This window comes from Odontesthes bonariensis, chromosome 16, assembly GCF_027942865.1.
Source record: "Odontesthes bonariensis isolate fOdoBon6 chromosome 16, fOdoBon6.hap1, whole genome shotgun sequence".
Lineage (NCBI taxonomy): Eukaryota > Metazoa > Chordata > Actinopteri > Atheriniformes > Atherinopsidae > Odontesthes > Odontesthes bonariensis.
Window position 1 is genome coordinate 12,912,294 of NC_134521.1, and position 22,501 is coordinate 12,934,794.

Genomic DNA, 22,501 nt, shown 5'->3' on the forward strand with positions numbered 1-22,501 from the left:
AAACCTTCTACAATGATTCAGTCAGGAGTGGAGTCCACCAGCTGAACGGATCATCTCTACTTTGCTGTAAACTTCTTACTTTCAATCCATTTTGAGAGATACAGTCATGGATTTTTCGGTAATAATGATGCAGTAACTAAGGGAATTAAGTATCCATCCACGTGTAATCTGGCCTAAAACACTGGATATAATTGAGATGAAACAGACCCGTTCAAATATGGTCTTACCACACTGAAACTCAGTGAGTGTTCTGCACTAACGATCATGGGAGTGTTTGCATGTTATCAACTCCAATAATGATGCTCATCGAATTAGATTTGAGTTCATTTCCAAGATTCCAAAATGGTAAAGAAGTAATAAAATAAGTGTTTATTAAAGGCTATTCTGAACGTTATGAATTCAAAATGTAAGATTTTGTATTCACAGGAAACATTAACAATTAGAAATTTGTGAAATACTGCTGATACCAGTTGTTTTTGCTCTGAATTGCCCCTTTAATACCAGGGAAACAATGAAATATACATAAAAAAAAATAACCGAACATAATTTCAAATCTTTATTTTAACTGTTCACGTGAAAGGATCCTTTGTGTGAAGAGAAGCCCGTTACTATTACTGTTTCAATTACTTTCCATGGCTTTCGTGCACCACAAAGTTAAATGCAAACAAAATGTGGTTGGTTTCAAGACAAAAGTCAATGCAACACAACCAGGACACACCTGTCGGCTGTTATAAACCCGACTCCAGTCAGCAAGCTGAATATTGGCAGATACCAGCACACATGATCACATGCAAAGGTCCTGACACAGATATCCTTTAACTGCAAAACCTAGTTGGGTTCTGCAACAGCCAAACGGCTCTCTTCCTTGGTATGTCTACGGGTAATGAATAAAGACTAAAAACTATTTATTTCTTCTTCCTATGGGTACTCTTGTATTCCTATAGAATCCTGTTAGTTAGTGAGTTTGGAGTCCCACCCCTAATAAGGACCGTGACTATTTAGGGTACAATGAATGATCGATGCAGAAAAACACAGAACAATTGTAGGTGAAAACCTCGCCCAGAGTGCTCAGGATCTGAGCAGCCTCAGGAGCCTCAGGAGAGAAGGTTTCCTTTACAATAAAACCACGACCTGAATGAGCAACGTGTTAAACAGCATTCTGCATTTAGGCCTTGCTAAAACCTCATATTAAACAGTACTTAAAACAGAAACACGTTTGATAATTTTCTTTTATTTAGACAACCCAAATAAAAGGCACATAACATTGCGCATGTTTAATAATTTGACAAACGTACATTTAAAAAAAATGTAGGAATGTTTTTGACCTTTCTGCTAATCAGAAAGCCTAGCTTCTCGTATATACAAAATTATCAATGTTAATGTTCTAATACAAAAGATTTATAAAAAAGGTTATCTTATCTTTCACATCTATTGTAACTACCATATCCTTGGAACTAAAATAGTTTTGTACAAAGATATACATTCAACTGCTTTTCACAAGGGTCCTGGTATTTCCAATTAATCGTTTCCTTAAAATAAATGAGATGTTCAATTCCACAAGAAATAGTCAGGTTATCACATTATTACCGATTCAAATTTGGCAAAACAGGCTATTATAGTGTGTCTACGTAAATGCATAAAAAAAAAAAAAAAAGCTACGCTAATTGTTTGTTTAAAAAAAAAAAAAATAGAAAAAAAACTTGGGAGGAAAAAAACAAAAACGACAAAAACATGCATATTGCATTTCTCAGTAAAACTGAATCAACTCAAAGAGCTGCAACACTGCTGAGATAACATGGTATTCATTTAAAAAAAAAATAGTTAACAGCTACAGTGTTTGGGGTCATGCAAACGTCAATCTTGCCCCATTTTGTTTCTTCTAAACGGACAAACTCGCACCTTCACCAAACTCATCCAGTTCTTTGCCGCGGCGCTGCGCAGACAGAGAACGTGAAAGGAAAACAAATACAGCATTCATGTCATTGTACAGCAAATGATCGTTTTTCTTTTCTTTTTTAAATGGACGGCTATTTAAAATAGATACGTTTGGACTTTTTAATAAGTGAAACTCAACGCTCCGAAGCCAAATGTGTTCTGGAGTCCAAAACGGAGCATAGAAATATCAAGAGCCATGATTCAAAGAACTTCACGAATAATGGGCTTTTCTTTGCATTTCCTGAGTGAGAGGTTCCTTAGTATCACCTTGGGGCTGTAACAGATTAATGATAAATAACTATCATAAAACAGTGTAATCAAGAGTCCGCTAAAACTATTTTAGTCACCTTTATACGACGACATTAACAGGCTGAAAAGCTCCACTACAAGGCCAGGCTCTTACATAACCGGCCACTAGATGGCCCTCAAGTGTAGGCTGGCTGACCAAAACACTTAAGACTCCATTTGATCTTTGATAATACTGCTGTTCACCTGCATGGAGGATATGCCTTCAGTGCAAGACTCATTCCATTCAGACTTCATGAAAAAAAACAAAAAAAACCCACTACAAATAAAAACAAACCTTTGCGTTTCCATACAAATAGAAAACAAAGTAAAAATATTTAATGGCCAAGAGGACAGCGTCCACTTGAATGACAAAAGCAAAAATTAAAATGCCGACATGAAAATACATTACTATGTCAACTGTACAAGTTAGTCACTGTACCTCAAGAGCATACCTACTATCTGAGAAGAAAGAAAACGCTATAACATTGTGAAAAAATAGTCTTCCATGCACGTGGAAGCTGCTGTCCCTTTTACTTGACTCATTTCCTATAACATTAAATAGTGATTAGCAGGCTATAGTTAAAAAAACTACATACAAAGTAACACCCAGACGCCCTCGGGAGAACTTGTAAAACATCAGAAACAGCAATTTCGTTATTGCTTCAGTCCATTTCACATCTCCCGTACAAAAGCACAGGTGTATATTCGTATAGTCCTCAAGCGTGCTTGAGAAATCCTCTACTCTCGTTTGTCATGATACAAATCACAGTTTCATCATTCTAACTGACTACACTAAGTCTTACGGCTGTCCTGATTTCAAGATAAATCCTACTCAAATTCTATTCAAGTGTCCTGCATCACATGCCAGTCACTTAACCTTAGCTGGGACACAGTTAGGACTTGGGAAGCTCCTACTGACCTCACAGCTCATGTAAATATTCACTTCAGGGCTTGGTGAAGTGAACATGTTCGGGAGGGGGGGGGGGAAGCTGCATGCGAGGTGCAAGTACGAGGAAAGGAGTCTCCCGTTTCACTTCATTTTCCCTTTCTTTCTGGCCTGTTAGATGCTAACTGTTTTTCTTATTACCAAGGTGGGGAAGAAGGCAGGACTTGGGACAGAAAAGGCATGCTATCCAGTGGCCTCATTGCAATGTTTAGTGGACCGGCTATATTCATAGGCATGGGGGTTGTTATTGCGACTGGGTGAGCAATATTCATGGGTGCTGTGGAAGGGATGTTCACAGAGGAAATATTGACAGGGCCGGTGATGGTGACTGGGTGCTGGAGGCTGATTGGAGATGTAATGTTGACTGTGTTGGTGCTAATGTTCATTTGTGCAGCTATAGTGACAGGGTTGTTGTTTGGGTTGCCCCGGTTCATCGTTGAGGTGATGGGGGCAGAAATGGTCACAGGTGTAGCTGAGGCAGAGTTGCAGACTTCGTTACCCTCTGAAAAAAAACAAAAAAAACAATATGCAGTTTTTAAACTTTTCTTCTACAATAAGTCAAATCAGTTGAATTCCAATTAAAATGGGAATTATTGGAATGTGCACGTAGTAAAATGAGAAAAAGTTTAAGACAATTTTAAGTAAAGAAGACAAAGAAAACCATGTAAGACCAGAGTCAGACAACAAGAGTTCTAAAAGTTAGAACAGAATCTGAATCCAATTTCAATCACACACATAAAGATCAGCATTAGATGATGACAAAAACAAAACAAAAGAACAACAACAACAAAAAAAAAAAAAACACTTCAAACACACACCACCACAGTTTATTGTTAAGGTTAATGTTGCAGCAGGAGCAACCAGAAACTCACAGGAAAGCAGATGAAGAAGAAATTAATTTGTAGTGAGAGGGTAAGACATCAACCCAGGTTGCCTATTCTTCAGCTAAAATAGTTGAATTAATTAGAATGAATTATTAAATTAACAGGTTGCTAGCTACTGTTAGCCTTAAGCCTGTTTAATGTTTTCTGACTGCTCTGAGATTAAAAGAATCGTCATTTTAATCCCTAAATATTAACAGGGTCTCTGCAGGTTTCAACAAGTCAAATTTAAAACTTTTTAAAGACCATAATCAATACAATGTATGACCCATTTCACATCCATACTGGCAAAAAGGAGGCTCGGAATTTAGTTGCAAAAATTAATTTATTCGTCGAACATCAGCACGAACGGGCCTTTAACTCTGGAGATAAGGTCTCTCTTGATGAAATCGGCTAATCCAAATTGTGCGATGTACGCCGTCTTGTCTTTTCCACACTTAAACATTTTCGCTATCTCAGAATCCGGGAACATGGTCTGGAACAGCTCATCAATGTTCTCATTGCCAGTATGTGACTGGTGCTCAGTCCAGAGCACCTCTGCTTTTAGTGTGGGCGCAGACCCAAACGCTGTCCGGAGGTCAGCTGGAGGTGCAGCAGACTGGGTCGAGCTGGACCTCGATGCTGCAGATCCTGATGTGGAATAATACTGGCTGATGGAAAGCTTTTGCTGCTGGCATTTTAAGACAGCTTTATACTTTTGCGATTTGGCGTGGAACTCCAACGCCTTGATGCCCAATGTGCCAAGTTTAAAACTTTTCTTGTGTGCTTCATAAATATTTCCATCAACCGTCTTCAATCCTGAGGTAAATTGTTTGTTTTGAAGCCACAAATTGTCAAATTTGCATTTACCCATCTTAACCAAAGCGTTAACTGATTAGCCGCTCCTCAGTCACGGCGCTGCTAGCAACCACAAACAGCAAACTATTTAGCAGGTTGTGCTTGATGAATTCTGACCGGGCTGCACAGGTACTTTAGCTCCGTTATAGCGTCCTCAAAAATCCAAACATTTAAAAGCGAGACAGAAGTTTATACATTAAATAAAAGTTAGTCAATACATTTTTAAGACCATTCAAAATCGTATTTAAGACATTTTATGAGATTTCAAGAGAATTTTAGACATTTTAAGGCCTTAAAGCAATACTATGTAACATTTCTACCTTAAAATAACAGCTTGAAAAAAATTGTGCGGCTACAATTAGTTTTAATATTACGATTGGCCTGTCTCCTATGCCCTTCGGGGGTCTGAGTTGGAAAAACTGCGCTATGTAACTTTGCTGGACTGGCCCGGGAGCTGAGCGGAAGTACTTCGACTTGCTTTCTGGCACACCTACCGCAAAAACAAATAGACCCCTCTCACGCTCCCAGGTACATTTGATTACTCTTACCTTCTCGGTCGACATAGCTTGCACCTTCTGACTCCTCACCGGTTCGTCAACAAACGTGAAACGTGAAAGCGAAAGGGTGTTGTATTTACGACAGTGTAACCGTACATTACCTCCAAGCCTGTAGGGGGAGCTCCATAATGGGCTTTTTGAGAAGTTACATTGTGTTGCTTTAAATTTAAATGATCGGATTTTAGACCCTGCGGTCTTAAGCCATTCAGGGGTATAAGACTAGATCTATAGACATTATGAGATAATCTATGAAAAACATCTGTACCAACCAACGTCTCAGACCAGTTGTCTCCTATGAATGAGTGTGGGGGGGTTAATGGAGATAAATTGGCCCGCTTTACAGACAAGACCTTGAGTTTCGCTTGATGTAGTTTCAAAAACATTCTTTCATATCCCCTCCACTCTTGGGTAAACTAACAGTTTGTATTCATCACAGCTGACAAACCTTTGTTACAGGAGTTAAAGTTGGTCTGTCCATGAGTCTTCAAATGACTGGTGATGTAGGCTGCACTGAGCATCTTCCCACAGATGCTACAGGTGACCTTGCCTTCATGCCGGATCATGTGGGAGCGGAGTCTGTCTTTGGTGGCGAAAGCAGAGGTACAGGCCTGCAGTTACAGGGCCATATGTCAGTGGAATATAACAACAATACGTGTGGGTATCGAGATCTGGACACTTGTGGTCAAGATTCTTACCGTTACTTGACATTTGAACGGTCTTTCTGAGGAATGCACATGCTTCACATGGCAGCTCAAGTGGTCTGGTCTAAGAAAAAAATAAAAGACAACAAGGGGAAAGAAGAGTAAAAACACGTTCGATCTTTGAAAGAGGATGCAGCAGGATGCAGCGAGCTCAATGAGCTGCAGAAGAGTGACCCAACATTCACTATTACCACAGGAGCACAGGACATCTTGTTGAAATGGTTTTGCTTCCTAATAAGTCAATAAATAAATAAAAGGACACCTGACTTTTGCTGTAATATATCCCTACATTATATATCCTGTACACCAGATCATGCAGTTCTGTAATGCAGATATGTCATCTTTACCTAATTCACCAAGATCATACTTATGAGGTCAGAAATGGTAAAGTAGCTACATGTATTAATAGCATTAAAAAAAAGTGTGTTTGTAATTTGGTGACAAGGAATGCCATTCAAGTCCAAAAGCCTAAACTCCAAACTTAATATGCATTAAAAGTGTGGAAGAGGACGGATGTGCTCTGTTTGCTTTGATAATGAGGGGAAGGGCAAAAAAATCCCTAAAAATTTCAGTCAATGGCAGTTAATTCTTCACGATCAATGGTGCGTGAATTAGTTTGACCTAGTTTCAAACACGCAAGACAATGAAATGGAAGCTTTTTCCCCTCTTTTTCCGCCCATTTTCCACTTGAGATTTCTGTAAACTGACAGTTTGCTTATTATAACAGTTCTTCATTTGCCAGAATCCTCATCATTACTTCAAGGATTGTGAAGATGTTAACGATAACTTAGAGGAAAAGCATTTGCATTTTTCCAACTAAGAGCCAAATCTTAACACACAGCATTCTCTCAAAAGGTCGGGAGACCATGAAGCACAATGTTGAGTAAACCTACACCATTACATGATGAGTTATTGTGCTTATTGCAACAGGAGCAACTATGAGAAAGTATGAAGTGGACTTTTGTAGTAACGTGAGCCTTGCAGAATCAACAGGTGAAAACGGGGCCTTTCTTTCCTCCATTGTTCTCTGAAGCGCGACAGCTTGCAAGCACACAAGTATTAAACCTGATCACTCATTTCACCAATTTGGAATAGACATGAAAATACAGCTAAAACACAGTGAATCATTAAATGTTACAGAGACCGTGACAATATGTGGTGTTTAACCGATGCCGTCATACGTTACCCTCTTTAGTCCAAATGTAGATTTCTAAATTAAAGCCTTAAACTACAATATTTGTCTTGCTGTTAAAAATAATAACGAATCTTGTAGGTTTATCTGCTGTATAACTGGAAAACGGTTCACTGGAATACAGTTGTTTGCCACTTGACCTTTACAGCGAAACTCCAGCATTCACAGATTCTTCTTGGCACTGATCCTCCTCTGTCAGCATGTTCGTTGGTGAAGCTGTGAGCTGAATCATGTTCGAAGCGCCATAATGGAGCGAGTAAGGGCTGCAGCTTGGCAGCTGCTCCCCAACCGGAAAGTTTCATGCTGCTGGAATTTTATTTTTAATACAAATCAGAGGAGTCAAGTAGAATCTTCTCAGTGGTGCTGTGAACCGGATTCAAGCTTTTTTTCTTTTTTTTCTCTCTCCCATTGACGAGCAGACTCCAGACAGTGCCTGCCTACAGATCTGGCTGAGTGGCAGTGACTCAGTGCCCTGTTATTCAGTCCCCATTCTCACTTTCCAGTATGCTGATGAATCCCGAGCCCACGTCACTGAGTTGGAGGCATGCCTAAAACTGCTGTACACAGCACAGAGCTAATGTCAACAGCGTGAGCACGGTACACTGCTGAGGTTTTTGTTCGCAGGACACGACTTACTGCCGTAACCAACACTCACCGATTAATCAACACCGAATTAAATACTCCCCGAATTAAACAAATTCCAAATCTCAGCCCATCTTAAGACTCTCCCCTAAAAATGTTTATATACTACTTATTAAAATGGCTGACCTTAACATTACACACGGTTCACTGAATTCCCAGGGGAAAGAGTCTGTGACATGCTGGCGGGAACTGCAAAGTGACAAGAGACGCCTCCCCCTCTCTTAATCTGCTGGTGCTCTCCCATGTTTGACTGTTTAAACATGCTGAAATGGCAAGGCGGTCAGAAGTACGAATCTGAACTGCATATTACATAAATAAGAACTAAAGCTCAGAATCAAAAAGGTAACACGGACAGCACACGTTACTACAGTTCCACTCAGTAACCTTAAAAACCCGGATTTAATAATATAGATATGCTATTGCATTGGGTTGCAGTTTGTAACTACATTCTTTGTGTATTTGCTGCCAAAAAAAACCCCAAAAATAAGCATAAAAGACTTAAAAGTATTCAAAACGATACTTCAGTCTTGTGAGCATGTTTTTACACTAACGTGCAAGATTAAACTGTTTTGGAGCAGATAAATACATCATCCGAAGAGCATGTTTATTTACTTATCACATTATTTTAAATTCCATTTAGACAAGTCAAGACTTTTCTCTATGACCATGGAATGCAACCACCAGAGGGTGAAATTACTTCAGTCTCTCCTCCCACAAGAATAAATTAGATCTCAGACTCAAACTTCCTGTTTACAATGGCCCTACTTATTTGTTGGTACTTGTTGATTAAAAGCAGAAAAATAAACCGTTACAGTTGTGAAAACAATCATTGTTGCCCTCGTCCCCGTTTTCTCACCAATTAAGGATTTCCTATTGTCTCTGTTGCAGGTCCCATTGCAAGCAAATGCAAGTCACCTTTTGCTGCAGAGTATAAAAGCTGAGTTATGTCAGAAAAAAATGAGCAGTGAGAAAGATCGGTGTCGGAGCGCAACAGAAATCAAGCGCTAAAGACAGATTGAAAAGCAATCTGCTTTCCACCATGACATTTAAATATGGAGACCATGGCTTACATTTTGTAGCTGTGCACATGAGAAGTTGCAACAAAATCATGTCACAGCTGACGTCTCACTTCGAACAGTATGAAAATGGCACTCTGTGGCTGCACAAACAGTCCCCACAGCCTCCAATAATCTGACATTTAAACAGATTATTAGGAGCGATATCCCTCCTGCATGTATTTGTCTTTAAAAACATGCTGGAGTGATTGCATTCCCGACTGCTTTATCTCAGTAGCTAATGTAGCGATACACAGGATAATCCAGGATATCGAACACATCATACAGGGTGCACTGGGCCTTTCTCACAAACAGCTTTTCAACTAAGCTGCGTAACTCTTGGAAATAAAGATGAAGATTTGATGACTGCTCAACTTTTGACTTATGAAGGCTTTCTTTAAAATGCCAACCCCTGCTTTGTTGCTTTCTAAAATGATACCACTTGTGCTTTTTGTCAAAGATCTTCAAAGTGCAGTGAAGAGAACAAAAAGAGAAATAAATCAAAGCAGCATCTGATGTAACCATCATTAGCGTGCTGCAATGAGGCATATTAACGGATGTTTCAGACCCTTGGAGTTCACAGGACAGTTGGAACAACATATTTCATTCTTACCGAGCCAGATTTGACAAAAATAAGTGACTCTTACCTTGAAAAGCCTTTACCGCACACAGAACATACATAAGGCTTGTGGACTCCCCCATCATGAGAGCGAACGTGGTAGGTCATCCGGTCCTTCCGTTTAAAGCGTTGCTGACAGATGGGGCACTCAAAAGGCTTCTCGTCTGAATGGGATAACTTGTGGCGATTCAGGTGGTAAACGTCACGAAAGGCCTTGCCACACATCTCGCACCCGTGGTTTTTCTTGACAGGCTTGGCAGGTTTCTTGGGAACATTTTGCTGCGGCACGTTGCCCATTGCTGATGATGTCATGATACTTGTGCCTGAAGAAACAGAGGTGGTTGCTGTAGAGAGGATGCCCGCTACCGTGGAGATGTAGGAGTTGCCGTTGTTCTCTCGCGGCATGGAGGCGATCATGGGTACCATGGTGGGGGCTGTTTGGGCTGTCTTCTTTGGACGCGACACCATCTTGATACCGGTGTGGCTGGACTCATGACGTCTCAGATGGTAGCTGTCACGGAAGGCCTTGTTACAGTAACCGCAGACAAAAGGTGTTTTGCCTTTGTGTTCCTTCTTTATCTGCACCTGTGGCCGTTGACCTCCTCCACTGGCCACATTGTCTTTCAGGAGATCAGCAGCACTGACGGGTGGCTTCTGGTCTATTTGGATGGGGAGGACAGGCTTCTGGTCAATTTGCTCAGCTCCTGCATTAAGAAGTGGCAGCAGGCTATTCTGGGCCACCTGGTGCTGGTGGTGGAGGGCTTCATTGGCCTGCTAATGAAACAAGCATACATGTTTTTGGTTAGGCTAAGACAAATTTCAGACATTTGGTAAGTTGTTAATGACACCAGAATGAGGTCTTGCAACTTGAGAACAAGTAGTATTCCCCGCAGTTCAAAAATACATGTTGTTGACTGCCGCTCCACCACACGGAGGTGTCATTTTCAGAAGTCAGAAGTCAAGAATCAACTTAAAAAACGCTATGACAACAAGGGTTAAAAGGATCTTCCAGGATATGAAATGGGCACTGGGTCTGTAATTAATGAGGCTGACGTAGCATGCCACTAATGCAGAACAATCCAAATATACTGGATGAAAAATGATCCCATCGTGACAGTGCCGATTCATCATGTGACTGCAAAGCAGGCATACCAAATTAGAGGCATAGCAGAGTCCAGTTTAACTGCCAAGAAGGCTCTTGAAGGGGCAGGCCATTAAGCTCAACTACATAGCTCAGTTAAGAGCTACAGAGTAGCAGAAATGTGGTTGAGTGAAGCAGAAAACAACTTAAAGTAGAAAAATAAAACGCATATAGTGGCACAATTGTTTTCTGTGTGTGGCCTACTACACTCCATTTCCTGGGGTTTCGCAGGTGCAAACCAATATGAATGACTGCCACTGCACAAATGAAATAAAAAGCTTGAGAACAAATAAAAGTACCAACAACCAGTTGCTTAAGTTCATTTAAGTAGTCATATTTCTGATATTACTGAGGAAAAAGACACAGGTTTACTCATTCTATGCAATGTTATCAAGCAAGACCCCAAAAGTCCCAAAAATAATCACACAGCTTTGACTAAAAAGGATTCAACGCGTTTTTGTTTGGGCATCAACTGAAGATATAATAACCAAACATTACTTTATTCTACAGCAGAAGGTGGGAGGGAAAAAAAACATCCTAAACCGAACAATGTAGAAGATTAAATACTGTTGACAACTTCTAATCCCAAAGCAGCCTGTAACTGCTTTCCAGTTTAACACTTTATACATCACAACTACCCAAAAATAAAAGTTTCATTGGGAAGCGCAACAAGGAATCTATAATAATTGGGAGTTTCTGAACTTGTGTTGCTTATTCTAAAACGAAGGATAGTAGTTAGTCTAAATGATCCTTTTAAAAATTATACTGCTTCTGTGTTCAAGTGCTAAATAATCTTGAGACAACATTCGTGGAAATTAGCAGAGCAGCAAACAAATGGCTGCTGAAGCAAATTAATTGGTTTTGTATCATCAATGCTTCTGGTAGTTTCCACAGATAAAGTCTCTGCAACAGCATTTTTTAAATTTTTTTTTTAAACAGCACAAAACAAACAAACAAAAAGAGCCAACGCTGCTCCTGCAGTAAACGGACACAGTCCAGACAACCATGTTGTCAACCACTAGCAAGAAAGGGCAAGGTGAAATACTTGACCTTTCCTTTGAGGTTCAATCATCCATCGAAAAAGGCCAGCCAAGACAGGAGTAGCAAAAGAGGAGACGGGACAGAAAAGAAAAATGAACCACACAATGTCCTCCTTATGTCATCCAGCCTATTGTGAAAGACACAAATCTGAGCAGTGATGCACTCGGGCCTCAGCAGGGGATCTTTGTATGCTCATCTTCATTGATTTGGCTCATCTATTCATGAGACAGAGACATTGTTTATCCACACACTACTCAGCTAAACTAGCCGTCATCCCTCATATGCAACGGGACCTGGGAACTATCAGAAAATACCACCATCTATTTGTCTGAGCACCTGCTTACACTTGCCACCTTCCAGGATTAGTCATCATCATGCCAATGCAACCCAGTCCGCTGGCACACCAGGGGTGGGGTGGGGTGGGGGGAGATACCAGCCGGGAAACCCTCTTTGTGAAGCTTGTGAACAGCAGACGTAGCCACTGCAGACAGCCTGGCCTCTATACAGAGGTGCAGGGCCTGTAAGCTGCTGTGCCTTCATGCAGCTCTGACCATTTTGACATAAATGCGCTCTGACAACTGGGGCTGCTCCCTCATAAATAACATCAAAATGGAGGGAGTGTCCTGATGGCTCCGTGGGCCACTGTAGACTTGAATTGAGCTCATGGTCTGATTATGCACCGCCTTTCTTCAGTCTTTTGTGCCACTCTCTACAGCTGCTTGCGCAATTGTGAAAAAAAAAACAAACAAAAAAACTACAACTGATAAAAACACAAAAGAGAAGAAATAGAAATATATATATAAAAATATTACCCCATTGTCTTTTCTAACACTTCCAGCTCACGTGTTGGGTTTTGTCTCGGCCGTCCTCCTACTGTACAAAAAGTCTGGACATTACTCATTATATCAGGTGGACCAAAGTTTTTGGAAAACATCACTTCTGAATGCTTGTTATCTTTTTTTCATAGAAAATAAAGCAATATGAATTGTAGGAATTCAGGGCCTCACTTCTTCATAATGCAACTTAAAACTTCCGCTAGAAATGAGAAAATGTTTTTAGAGGAATGCCTGATATATTCACGTGGGTTTGGATGACACGGATCAGCCATTTTAAACCATCTCACTTTGTCATCTTTCCACACATGCAACAAAATTACATTTAATATATCACCTCTATAACAAACAACATCTAAACAGCAGTGATGATATACTCAAGATTAAAAATGTTTTAAATACACGGACAGGAGATATTTCTATACAATCATTTCTAAAATGGTCACAAACCGGCTTCACTGAAATTCCCAAAAAGGGTGTAAAATTCCATATAATCTGTGAAACAACATCTTCTGTTGTTGTGCTGTTTTAGTACTTGAAATCATACATCAAGTGACTAAACGTCACACATTTGCAGCATAGCCAGTGTAGTCGAATCCATAATGACGATGATAATCCACCTGGTACATAGACTTAACACTGAGGTCAAACACTGTTTGGAACCGAGTCTCTGAAATTTGAATGTGTGCATTACAGAGTAAAATCCAATAACATTCAATTGTAATGGGATTTTGTTTGCCTGAACAAATCGTTTGGTTGAATTCTTTTCACAGCAGAAATGTTGGTGTTTCATGGCTCACTAAGATAGTTTTTGAGTCACTGTTTAAAATAATCATCAACAAGTCAAAATGCCTCAAAAAAAGTGAATGTGCTGCTACACATTTACACATCTGACTGTTCCTCTTTATCCTCAGCTTCCATTTGCTAGTGCGCAACTTCGTTTTATGAAAAGATTAAAAGCATCTGCTGTGAATTTTCTCTGTAGTTTATCTCGACTCACTCTTGAAGCCAGAACTTCAAGCACATATTTTGACTTACAAACTTAGTGGCACTGCGTTATTTTCCTGCAACTTCTCAGTATTATCGGTGCGTCACCGATCTACATCCAAAGCTAAACTGATCCAAACACGAAGCACAAGTGCAACCTGAGTGACACCGAATCGTGTTTTATACTTTACAATTATCTAAAAAGGAGGAGATAAAAGGTGCAGTTCAGTGAAATGCAAGACGGTCCACACATTGACATGGAAAGCATTCATTTTTGTTATTTTCTTTAAAAATGGCAGCTCTGAAAGTCCCAAAAAGCCATGTTTGCTGTGATTGGTCAGCTTTACTGGCTCTTTTTTTTTTTTTGTTCCAGTAGCGTCACGGAGGAGGGACCAAAAACTTAGAAGCAGCATTTCATTGGCTGCAAACGTCAGCATCCACCCCTCAGTGCAGAATTTGTCATAACTTTTTCTTTTCAAAAGGACCAACAAACTAAAACATGTGAGAATTCTTATAAAACTGTACAGTCATTTACACCAAACTGCCATGGTAACAGTTTGAGACGCAACACATATACACACACAGGGCTTGTGGCTCAACACCATCTGTTGACCTTTGTCACCATCAAGAAAGAGTGCACAAAGATGTAATTAACAGATCCATTTTAAGCACAACAAAGTATTAGAAGTTCCACAAAAAACCCAAAACATGGCCTGTCGCATGAGGTTGTCATGCGTCATGCTTTCTTGAAACAACTTAAAGCAACTATCCAAATTTCTTCCAACTCTACAACCTTACACTTAACAGGCGACGCTTAACAAACCATGTACTTCGTCATGCTTTAATACAAGGAGCTAATAATACAGTTTAATAATGCTGCACAAAAAGACTGAATATTTATGCTAGTGGTGAATGTTACAGTCCAAATAGAGCTGACCATAAGAAACTTCCAGAAGATAATTAGCCTGTTACTCAGCGACTCTTACGTGTAAATGTAGTGAAACAGGTTTGATTTTCTACCAAAAACTGAGTGAGAAGTACTTTGAATTTCATAAAAAAAAAAATATATAAAGAAATTTAATTAAGAAAAAAAAAGTCCTTCACGTGAGGATTTGGTCGTGAAGGAGTAATACACATAAAAATACCCTTTACTACTAAGAAATACACATAAATAAACAAAGAGATGACACATATGGATACAAGCTAATGAAATTACACTGAAGACAAATAAAGGAGGCAAACAAATTAAAAATAAAAATGACATAAACCTGAAATCCTACATTTCTCATGTACACATCAAGCTCATTTTTAAAATACAAGTTAGGCCACAAGAATAAATAACACTGATACTTTCTTTCAGTAAACGTCGACCTGCCGTTACACAATGAAATTAACCAAAAACGGGGCGAATGTCACATAACGGCAGCCCTCAACTTTCTGGCCGAAATTAAATCCTTAAATCGCGTAGGGTCGCTGCTAATTTGAAACCTGCTTCTTCGGTGCTAGTGTTAGCTGGTGTCGTGTGCATAGTTTGAATTCCTTTCCACAACGCTCACCAGAATAAATAGCTTATTAATGAACATAAACCTGTACGACACTCGTTATCAAGTCATGTAACGCCAGTTTTGCAAGCTCATTACGGCAGCCTCACCCAGATTAAGCTAAATTAGCCAGCGAGTGTAATCAAGGCAGCCTAAACATCGTTAGCCACTTGGCTAGTTACTGCCGAACAGGCTGAAGCAAGCGGAAAGTTGACCGCGGACTTGGGAATCGCCGTTAGTAAATCTCAGCGGCTGCTAACCACAGCATACAGTTGCCCAACGTTTGCTAACACAATCTACTTTCAAATCTAAAATACACGTTTCATTCTCCACATTAAATTGGAAATATTCGCTGGCATTATATCTCATTATCCCACGGCGTCCGATCAAAGCCTCCAGTCAAAGGGGGGAAGAAAAAAAAAAACAGGTCTGTCTCGATTGTAACGGTGCAGTGGCGTCTCCAGCTTTACTTCAAGTGGTACCGCATGTTTTGCTGGCTTCGACCATGCAAACAAACTTAGTAAAATCACAAACGCTGTCGAAGTATGTAACGTGCACACTCTAAACGTCCGTACAACAACAAAAAAAAAAACAAGCCGTTTCTCAAGCAGGGACTAGGGAGATTTGATTTTTTGTTCTAGCGTCATTCCCAAGCCTCACAGCTGGAAGCCTGGATTCATAAACCATTGTTTTGCTTCGTTACTTGTTCTTGGTATTACTCGTTTGAAAACCGAATCTGCAGCTAATATAACCTGTGCTTAAAAAAATGAAGGCGGTTTGACGAACTATCGCGGTTTCCCTCCCATAGAGACAACTTACTTGGAAGAGAAACGTACTCCAGCTCGGCTCCATTTCCACACTTACTGATTCTGTAGGAAACCTGGTAGAAGCCTACAACAAAGCAACCAAACATGGCAGCTGAAACAACTTCCGGTAACCTCGAGGGCTGAACCACTTTTCATACTATTTGGCGGGGCGTGTGGAATTGAAGTATTTCGAAGATAATCCGTGTATTCACGTCAGTGACTTCCAGAGCACATACGGTTAAATAACTAATTTCATTTTATAATGTTCCATGAAAAACATTCCGGAAAGATTTCCTGAATCGCTCATTCCCTTTCCAGAAGTAATCAAGTATTGTTGGATTTTTGAACACCCCTCTGGATGGTTTTTCCCTGACGCTTTGAGGGGTATTTGTTATATTAGATTCTTGCATGTGGCTTGAAAATGACTGGGTCTCAATTACATTTTACACGTTTTTATTAGGAAAAAAAAATCATCCAGGGTGCATTTTGTTTCTCAAAATAGACACAGAGAGACTCGATCCGTAGTCGTTCCTTCCGGAAGATTTATTTCAGTGTCGACGGCTCGAGAGAGCAGTTGCAGGTGTTGCAGTTCATTTTAATTCATGAAATATGGATGAACGAAAACTACTGTAACGACTAACATATAAAGTCTACAGTTTTGTAAAGCGAATGAACAGGTGCCATCACTTGAATTTAGGTTAAACATGTTTTTTTTTTTTTTTACTTTCATCGTGCAGGATTTGATCATTTTTGCATTTTACCACATTAAACCTGTTGAGGTAATGAGCCTCACCCCTATTTGTCTAGAAACAATGAAGTCCTGTTAAGAAATAATATGTTTTTAATGTTATTTAAAGGTAACATAAAATGACTTTGAGATAATAATTGACTGAATACAAAACACAATCCTCTTGGTTACAAACTCAAACATTCAGGGTTACTTTTGTTTTGAATTACTTCCAAATCAAACAGAAAAATCTTGAATCTTTTCGTGGTAATATTCACACAGCAGGTATCATTTATGTAGTTTTTGTTACTGTTATTTTTAATCGAAGACCATGTTGACGATATAAAAGCACTCAATTAAAATCTCAATGATGAATTTTGCCAAAAAATGAAAATGAATAAAAACTCTTGAGACACAAAAAAGTGTTAAGTCACAATTCAAAAACTGTCTATTTGACACGAGAAACTTACGGATACTGTAGAATTGACTGAGAAACTATGTTTGGCCAATTCAAAGTAACTAGTATCATAAATTTTTCATGTATTCTGTATTGATGATAGTTAGATTTTTCCTCAATTACAATTACAAATGTTAAGTCACTTTCAAAACCTTCTAACTAGATGCTGATTCAGGTTACTGTTTCACACCATTTTTTATGTACGTGTTAAGTGTGCTAATTTTGGTATAAATTGGCAATATTCCCAAAAGTGTTTTTTTTTACAGCACATCTTCAGCCAGTACAGAAAAAAATCCCTGACTGTGTCTATCTCTCCGATCAGATAGCAGTTTTGTGTTCATATTATCATCAAAAAAGAACTTGCATGTCCGAGGCTCAATGCTCAGAAAAACTGGTAACTGACGTGACAACCGTAGGAATCAACACTGACACTTGTGATCCTGATACTTTGCACCTGCTCAGAGATGGTTTATTCATTAGTTTTTAGTTTAGTCATTTGAAAGAGAAAAATATGATACAAACATTATATAGTTGTTAGTACCAATGAATAACTGACTTTATGGGAGTTTAAAATAATTCTATGAACCAATCCCTTGGCCCTAACCCTCAATTCAATTAAATTACATTCAGTTTTATTTATATAGCGCCAAATTACAGCAAATGTCATCTCAAGGCACTTCCGTAATACAGTCCAATTCAAGTTAGACTCATTGTAATCATAATACAATCAAATCCAATTAATTAAATTAAAAATTAATCCAATTCATTCATACGGAGCCAATTCAGAGACAATTTCCTAGCTAAGGAAACCAACAGATTACACCGAAACTTCTCTTCGGGCCAATCCCCCATCCTGAGCGTGCATGAGGCGACTGTGGAGAGAAACGACTCCCTTTTAACAGGAAGAAATCTCTGGCAGAGCATGACTCAGGAAGGGTGGCCGCCCGCCTCGACCAGCTGGGGTTTGAGAGGACAGACAAGAGGGGACAACAAACACCCTAACACCATTCAAATGATACATGATGAGACAGGAAACACACAAGTTAATTACAACAATAATGCCAAATGTACATAATATCATTTGAGATATTAAATGGGTGAAAAAGACAGCAAAGTCAGGAAAGGTGTGACATCAGAGGCCCCCCAGCAGTCTTGGGCTATAGCAGCTTTTTGCAGAGGTAAGGTTCCCCTTTTCTTTAAGGAATCAAAAGGTAGCAAGCCCTGCACCACTGCATTGATGATATGGTTCCCAAGAGGGCTGTCCGGTCCTTTTCCCCAATCAGAAGCCCTGGGTTGATACAGCGGTCTGGGCCAGTCTCAGAGCCAGGTCTGCCGCCTTTAACTCAGGGGATCAGTACAAGAAGTCCAGATATGACCTCTTGAGGGCCATTAAATCTGCTAAACGGACCTACAGGTCCAGGGTGGAGTCCAGCTACCATGGCTCTGACCCCAGGCGCATGTGGAGTGGACTGCAAGCCATTACAAAGCCATTTCGGTCGTGGCTCAGTGGTTAGAGTCGGTCGTCCAATAACCAGAAGGTTGGTGGTTTGATTCCCACTCTCGCCATTGTCTCTGAGTGTGGGACCCTGTGCATGTGTGTGTCAACAGGTGCCAACCTGGATGGGTTAAAGCAGAGGACAAATTTCGTGTGTATGCATGACCAATAAATCGGATCTTAAGCCTGGTTTATAGTCTGTAACGCAAGCCCCCCCCTTGCGTGCTTGCGTGTGTCACCTCAATTTTCTAAACTTCACGCAAAACGCAAGACGCGAGCAGAGCTATAGAGTAGCCACTCTGGACGCGAGCACAAGCCACTATCTACATCACATCCGGCGGCGTGTTCATCTTCCGGTTTCATCCCCTAATAAAAGACCGTTGTTTTCAAACGCCAACGTAGAAAGCGAAGAAGAAGAAGCATGAATCCCAATATATTATGTCTATGATGAATCCACTCAAAGAGAGACTTGCCGAAGAGGTCCTGGCGGTGAATTTCCTTTCATCGTAGTATGCTTGTCATTGAAAAAACCCGCTACTCCACCTACTGTCCTGGCGGTGAATCGCGACGCAGCACACGCAAGCGCCGGCAAAGCTAAATGAAGCATAAACGTCTCGAGCCATTAACGCAAGCGCAAGGGCAGTTAAAAGAAGTATAACTCAGCCTTTAATCTTAATCTTAATCACAGAGTACAAAGGGAGATGCTGCAGTGAAACCCAGTCCTCTGCACTACAACCAGACGAGCTGAACGCCTTTTATGATGACGCCATCGCCCTGACAGTGCACACCGCTCTCTCCCACCTGGAAAAGAGGGATTCGTATGCGAGGATGCTGTTCATTGATTACAGCTCAGCGTTCAACACCATCATCCCCTCCAGACTCGTCTCCAAGCTTGCAGACCTGGAACTAAACACCTCCCTCTGCAAATAGATCTACAGCTTCCTGAAAGGGAGGCCATAGGTGGTGAGACTCGGTGACTGCACTTCAGCTACAGTGGTCACAAACACTGGCACCCCCAGGGTTGTGTCCTCAGCCCCCTCCTGTTCTCCTTGTTCACACATGACTGTGAGTCAACGCACAGTTCCAAACTCATCGTGAAGTTTGCTGATGACACAACCATCGTGGACCTCATCACTAAAGGCTGAGTTATACTTCTTTTAACTGCCCTTGCGCTCGAGACGTTTATGCTTCATTTTGCTTTGTCGGCGGTTGCGTGTGCTGCGTGGCGATTCACCGCCAGGACAGTTGGTGGAGTAGCAGGTATTTTCAATGACAAGCCTACTACGATGAAAGGAAATTCACCGCCAGGACCTCTTCGGCAAGTCTCTCTTCGACTGGATTCATGCTTCTTCTTCTTATAAATAGCTGGTATTTTGTCAGATTTTCAACACTTTGGGGGCCTAAACGACTACTTTCTCGCCTGAAAATGTTTCAAATGTTGCTAAAGTTATATATTTACAGAGTTTATAGCTTAAGGGAAATCAGCTTTTCAGGCTGGCTGATTTGGGCTCGGACAGGAGTGAAGTGCACTGTGTGTAAACGCTCTGCATACTGTCAGATCGATGAGTATGCCGTTTTCAAGTAGTAGGCGGTTTTGAACACAGCCAGTGGCTTGCGCTTGCATCTTGCGTGAAGTTTAGAAAATTGAGGTGACACACGCAAGCACGCAAGGGGGGGCTTGCAACCGCGCAATGGCTTGCGTTGCGTCTTGCGTCACCGACTATAAAGGCTGAGTTATACTTCTTTTAACTGCCCTTGCGCTTGCGTCTTGCGCGTATTTTAATGGCTCGAGACGTTTATACTTAATTTTGCTTTGTCGGCGCTTGCATGTGCTGCGTGGCGATTCACCGCCAGGACAGTAGGTGGAGTAGCGGGTTTTTTCAATGACAAGCCTACTATGATGAAAGCAAATTCACCGCCAGGACCTCTTCGAGTGGATTCATGCTTCTTCTTCTTGTAAATAGCCGGTATTTTGTCAGATTTTCAACACCTTGGGGGTCTAAACGACTACTTTCTCGCCTGAAAATGTTTCAAATGTTGCTAAAGTTATATATTTACAGAGTTTATAGCTTAAGGGAAATCAGCTTTTCAGGCTGGCTGATTTGGGCTCGGACAGGAGTGAAGTGCACTGTGTGTAAACGCTCTGCATACTGTCAGATCGATGAGTATGCCGTTTTCAAGTAGTAGGCGGTTTCGAACACAGCCAGTGGCTTGTGCGTTGCGTCTTGCGTAAAGTTTAGAAAATTGAGGTGACACACGCAAGCACGCAAGGGGGGGCTTGCAACCGCGCAAGGGCTTGCGTTGCATCTTGCGTCTTGCGTTGCGTCTTGCGTTACCGACTATAAACCAGGCTTAAATCAGGCTTAACAGTGACGAGTCAGCCTACAGAGAGGAGGTTGACACCTTAACAACATGGTGTCAGGAGAACCACCTCTCTCTCAACATCAGCAAAACTAAGGAGATGATCGTGGACTTTAGGAGGCGGCAGGGGGTGGAGCATGCTTCCCTCCACATTAACGGATCTGAAGTAGAAAAAGTCAGCTGCTTCAAGTTCCTTGGGGTTAATATCAGCCATGATCTCACCTGGTCTGCCCACACAGACAAGGTGGTCAAAGCTGCCCTGAAACGCCTCTTCTTCCTGAGGAGACTCAAGAAGTTTGGCATGAACCCAGTCATCCTCACCAACTTTTATAGGTGCACTATAGAAAGCATCCTGACTGGTAGCATCTCAGTGTGGTTCGGGAGCTGCACAGACATGGACCGTAAGGCCCTACGCAGTGTGGTCTGATCTGCTGAGTGTATCATTGGTAGGAAACTCCCAACCCTTCATGACATCTACCACACAAGATGTCTTCGTAGAGCTGGCAGAATCCTGAAAGACTGCCATCACCCATCCTTCAGACTGTTCACCATGCTGCCTTCTGGTAGGCGGTACAGAAGCATCCGGTCACGCACCCGCAGAATGGAGAACAGTTTCTATCCTAAGGCCATCAGGCTCCTAAATGGACTATAATGCACTCTCATCACTTACACACTCGACACTTACACTTATACTTTACACACTTTATACTTTACACATGCCTACCTCCACTGCTGTTTGCACTGCAACTTGCAATATTGCACAATATTGTATTTTTTATTTTACCTTATGTTATAGGTTAGTATAGGTCTTAGATTAGCATAGGCTATTATGTTTATTATATGTTCAGTACAGCTTTTGTAATTAACGTTAAAATGTATATTGTAGTTAGCCTGACTACGTCATACTCACGATTCTAGTCAGAATGTGAGTCTGATACCGCTCAATAGAGTTTTGAGTATGGGGCGTGTTTCAACCGAACCAGGAGAAAAAATGACTCTTCGCTCAATTGGATAGACCTACAACCAATCAGAGCAACGTAGTATGTGACGTAGATTAAGCAACACACACTTGTTGTAGGAAGGACGGCAAAAACATCTTTTCTATCGATAAAAGCCTTTATCGCGTTCCTCTGTTCGTCTTTCAAAATGAATGCAATGTGGAGATCCTGTAGAACAGACTCGATGGCAGAATCTACACACCCTAGCTCTCCAGCGGCAGCCATGTTCAGCTCTTTAGTGACGTAGTCGATAATGTCCCTGTTGATCATCTGCCCATCATCGTATAAAGCCCGCCCTGGCAATCTGATTGGGTCGGGCAATCTGATTGGGTCGGGCATAATGATTTCCCAACTGAGCAGAGCCAGACCGAACTTCCCGACCAAAACTTTTATGGGCAGTTCTAAGTTCGGCTGGGACCCAGGCTATATTGTAGTATCCACATTGCCTATTTATTGTTACT

General features: G+C 41.0%; 1 protein-coding gene across 1 annotated transcript; it reads right to left on the bottom strand.

Moving 5' to 3' along the window:
- Positions 1–1,211: 1,211 nt before the first annotated feature.
- Positions 1,212–16,084, bottom strand: LOC142401051 (vascular endothelial zinc finger 1-like). Its single transcript, XM_075486272.1, has 5 exons — positions 16,016–16,084; positions 9,682–10,427; positions 6,140–6,209; positions 5,890–6,052; positions 1,212–3,671 (listed from the first exon to the last, which is right to left on the bottom strand). Exons 1-5 carry the CDS (start codon positions 16,046–16,048, stop codon positions 3,307–3,309), a joined length of 1,377 nt encoding a protein of 458 aa, XP_075342387.1. The 5' UTR covers positions 16,049–16,084; the 3' UTR covers positions 1,212–3,306.
- Between the last annotated feature and the right edge of the window lie 6,417 nt (positions 16,085–22,501).

Excerpts from the sequence above, each read along its gene's own strand:
- LOC142401051 (XM_075486272.1), bottom strand. The coding sequence starts at position 16,048 with ATGGAGCCGAGCTGGAGTACGTTTCTCTTCCAA. Across the intron at positions 10,428-16,015 it reads GGAGTACGTTTCTCTTCCAA|CAGGCCAATGAAGCCCTCCA; the intron begins GTAAGTTGTCTC and ends TTGTTTCATTAG. Across the intron at positions 6,210-9,681 it reads TGCGGTAAAGGCTTTTCAAG|ACCAGACCACTTGAGCTGCC; the intron begins GTAAGAGTCACT and ends TTTTTTTCTTAG.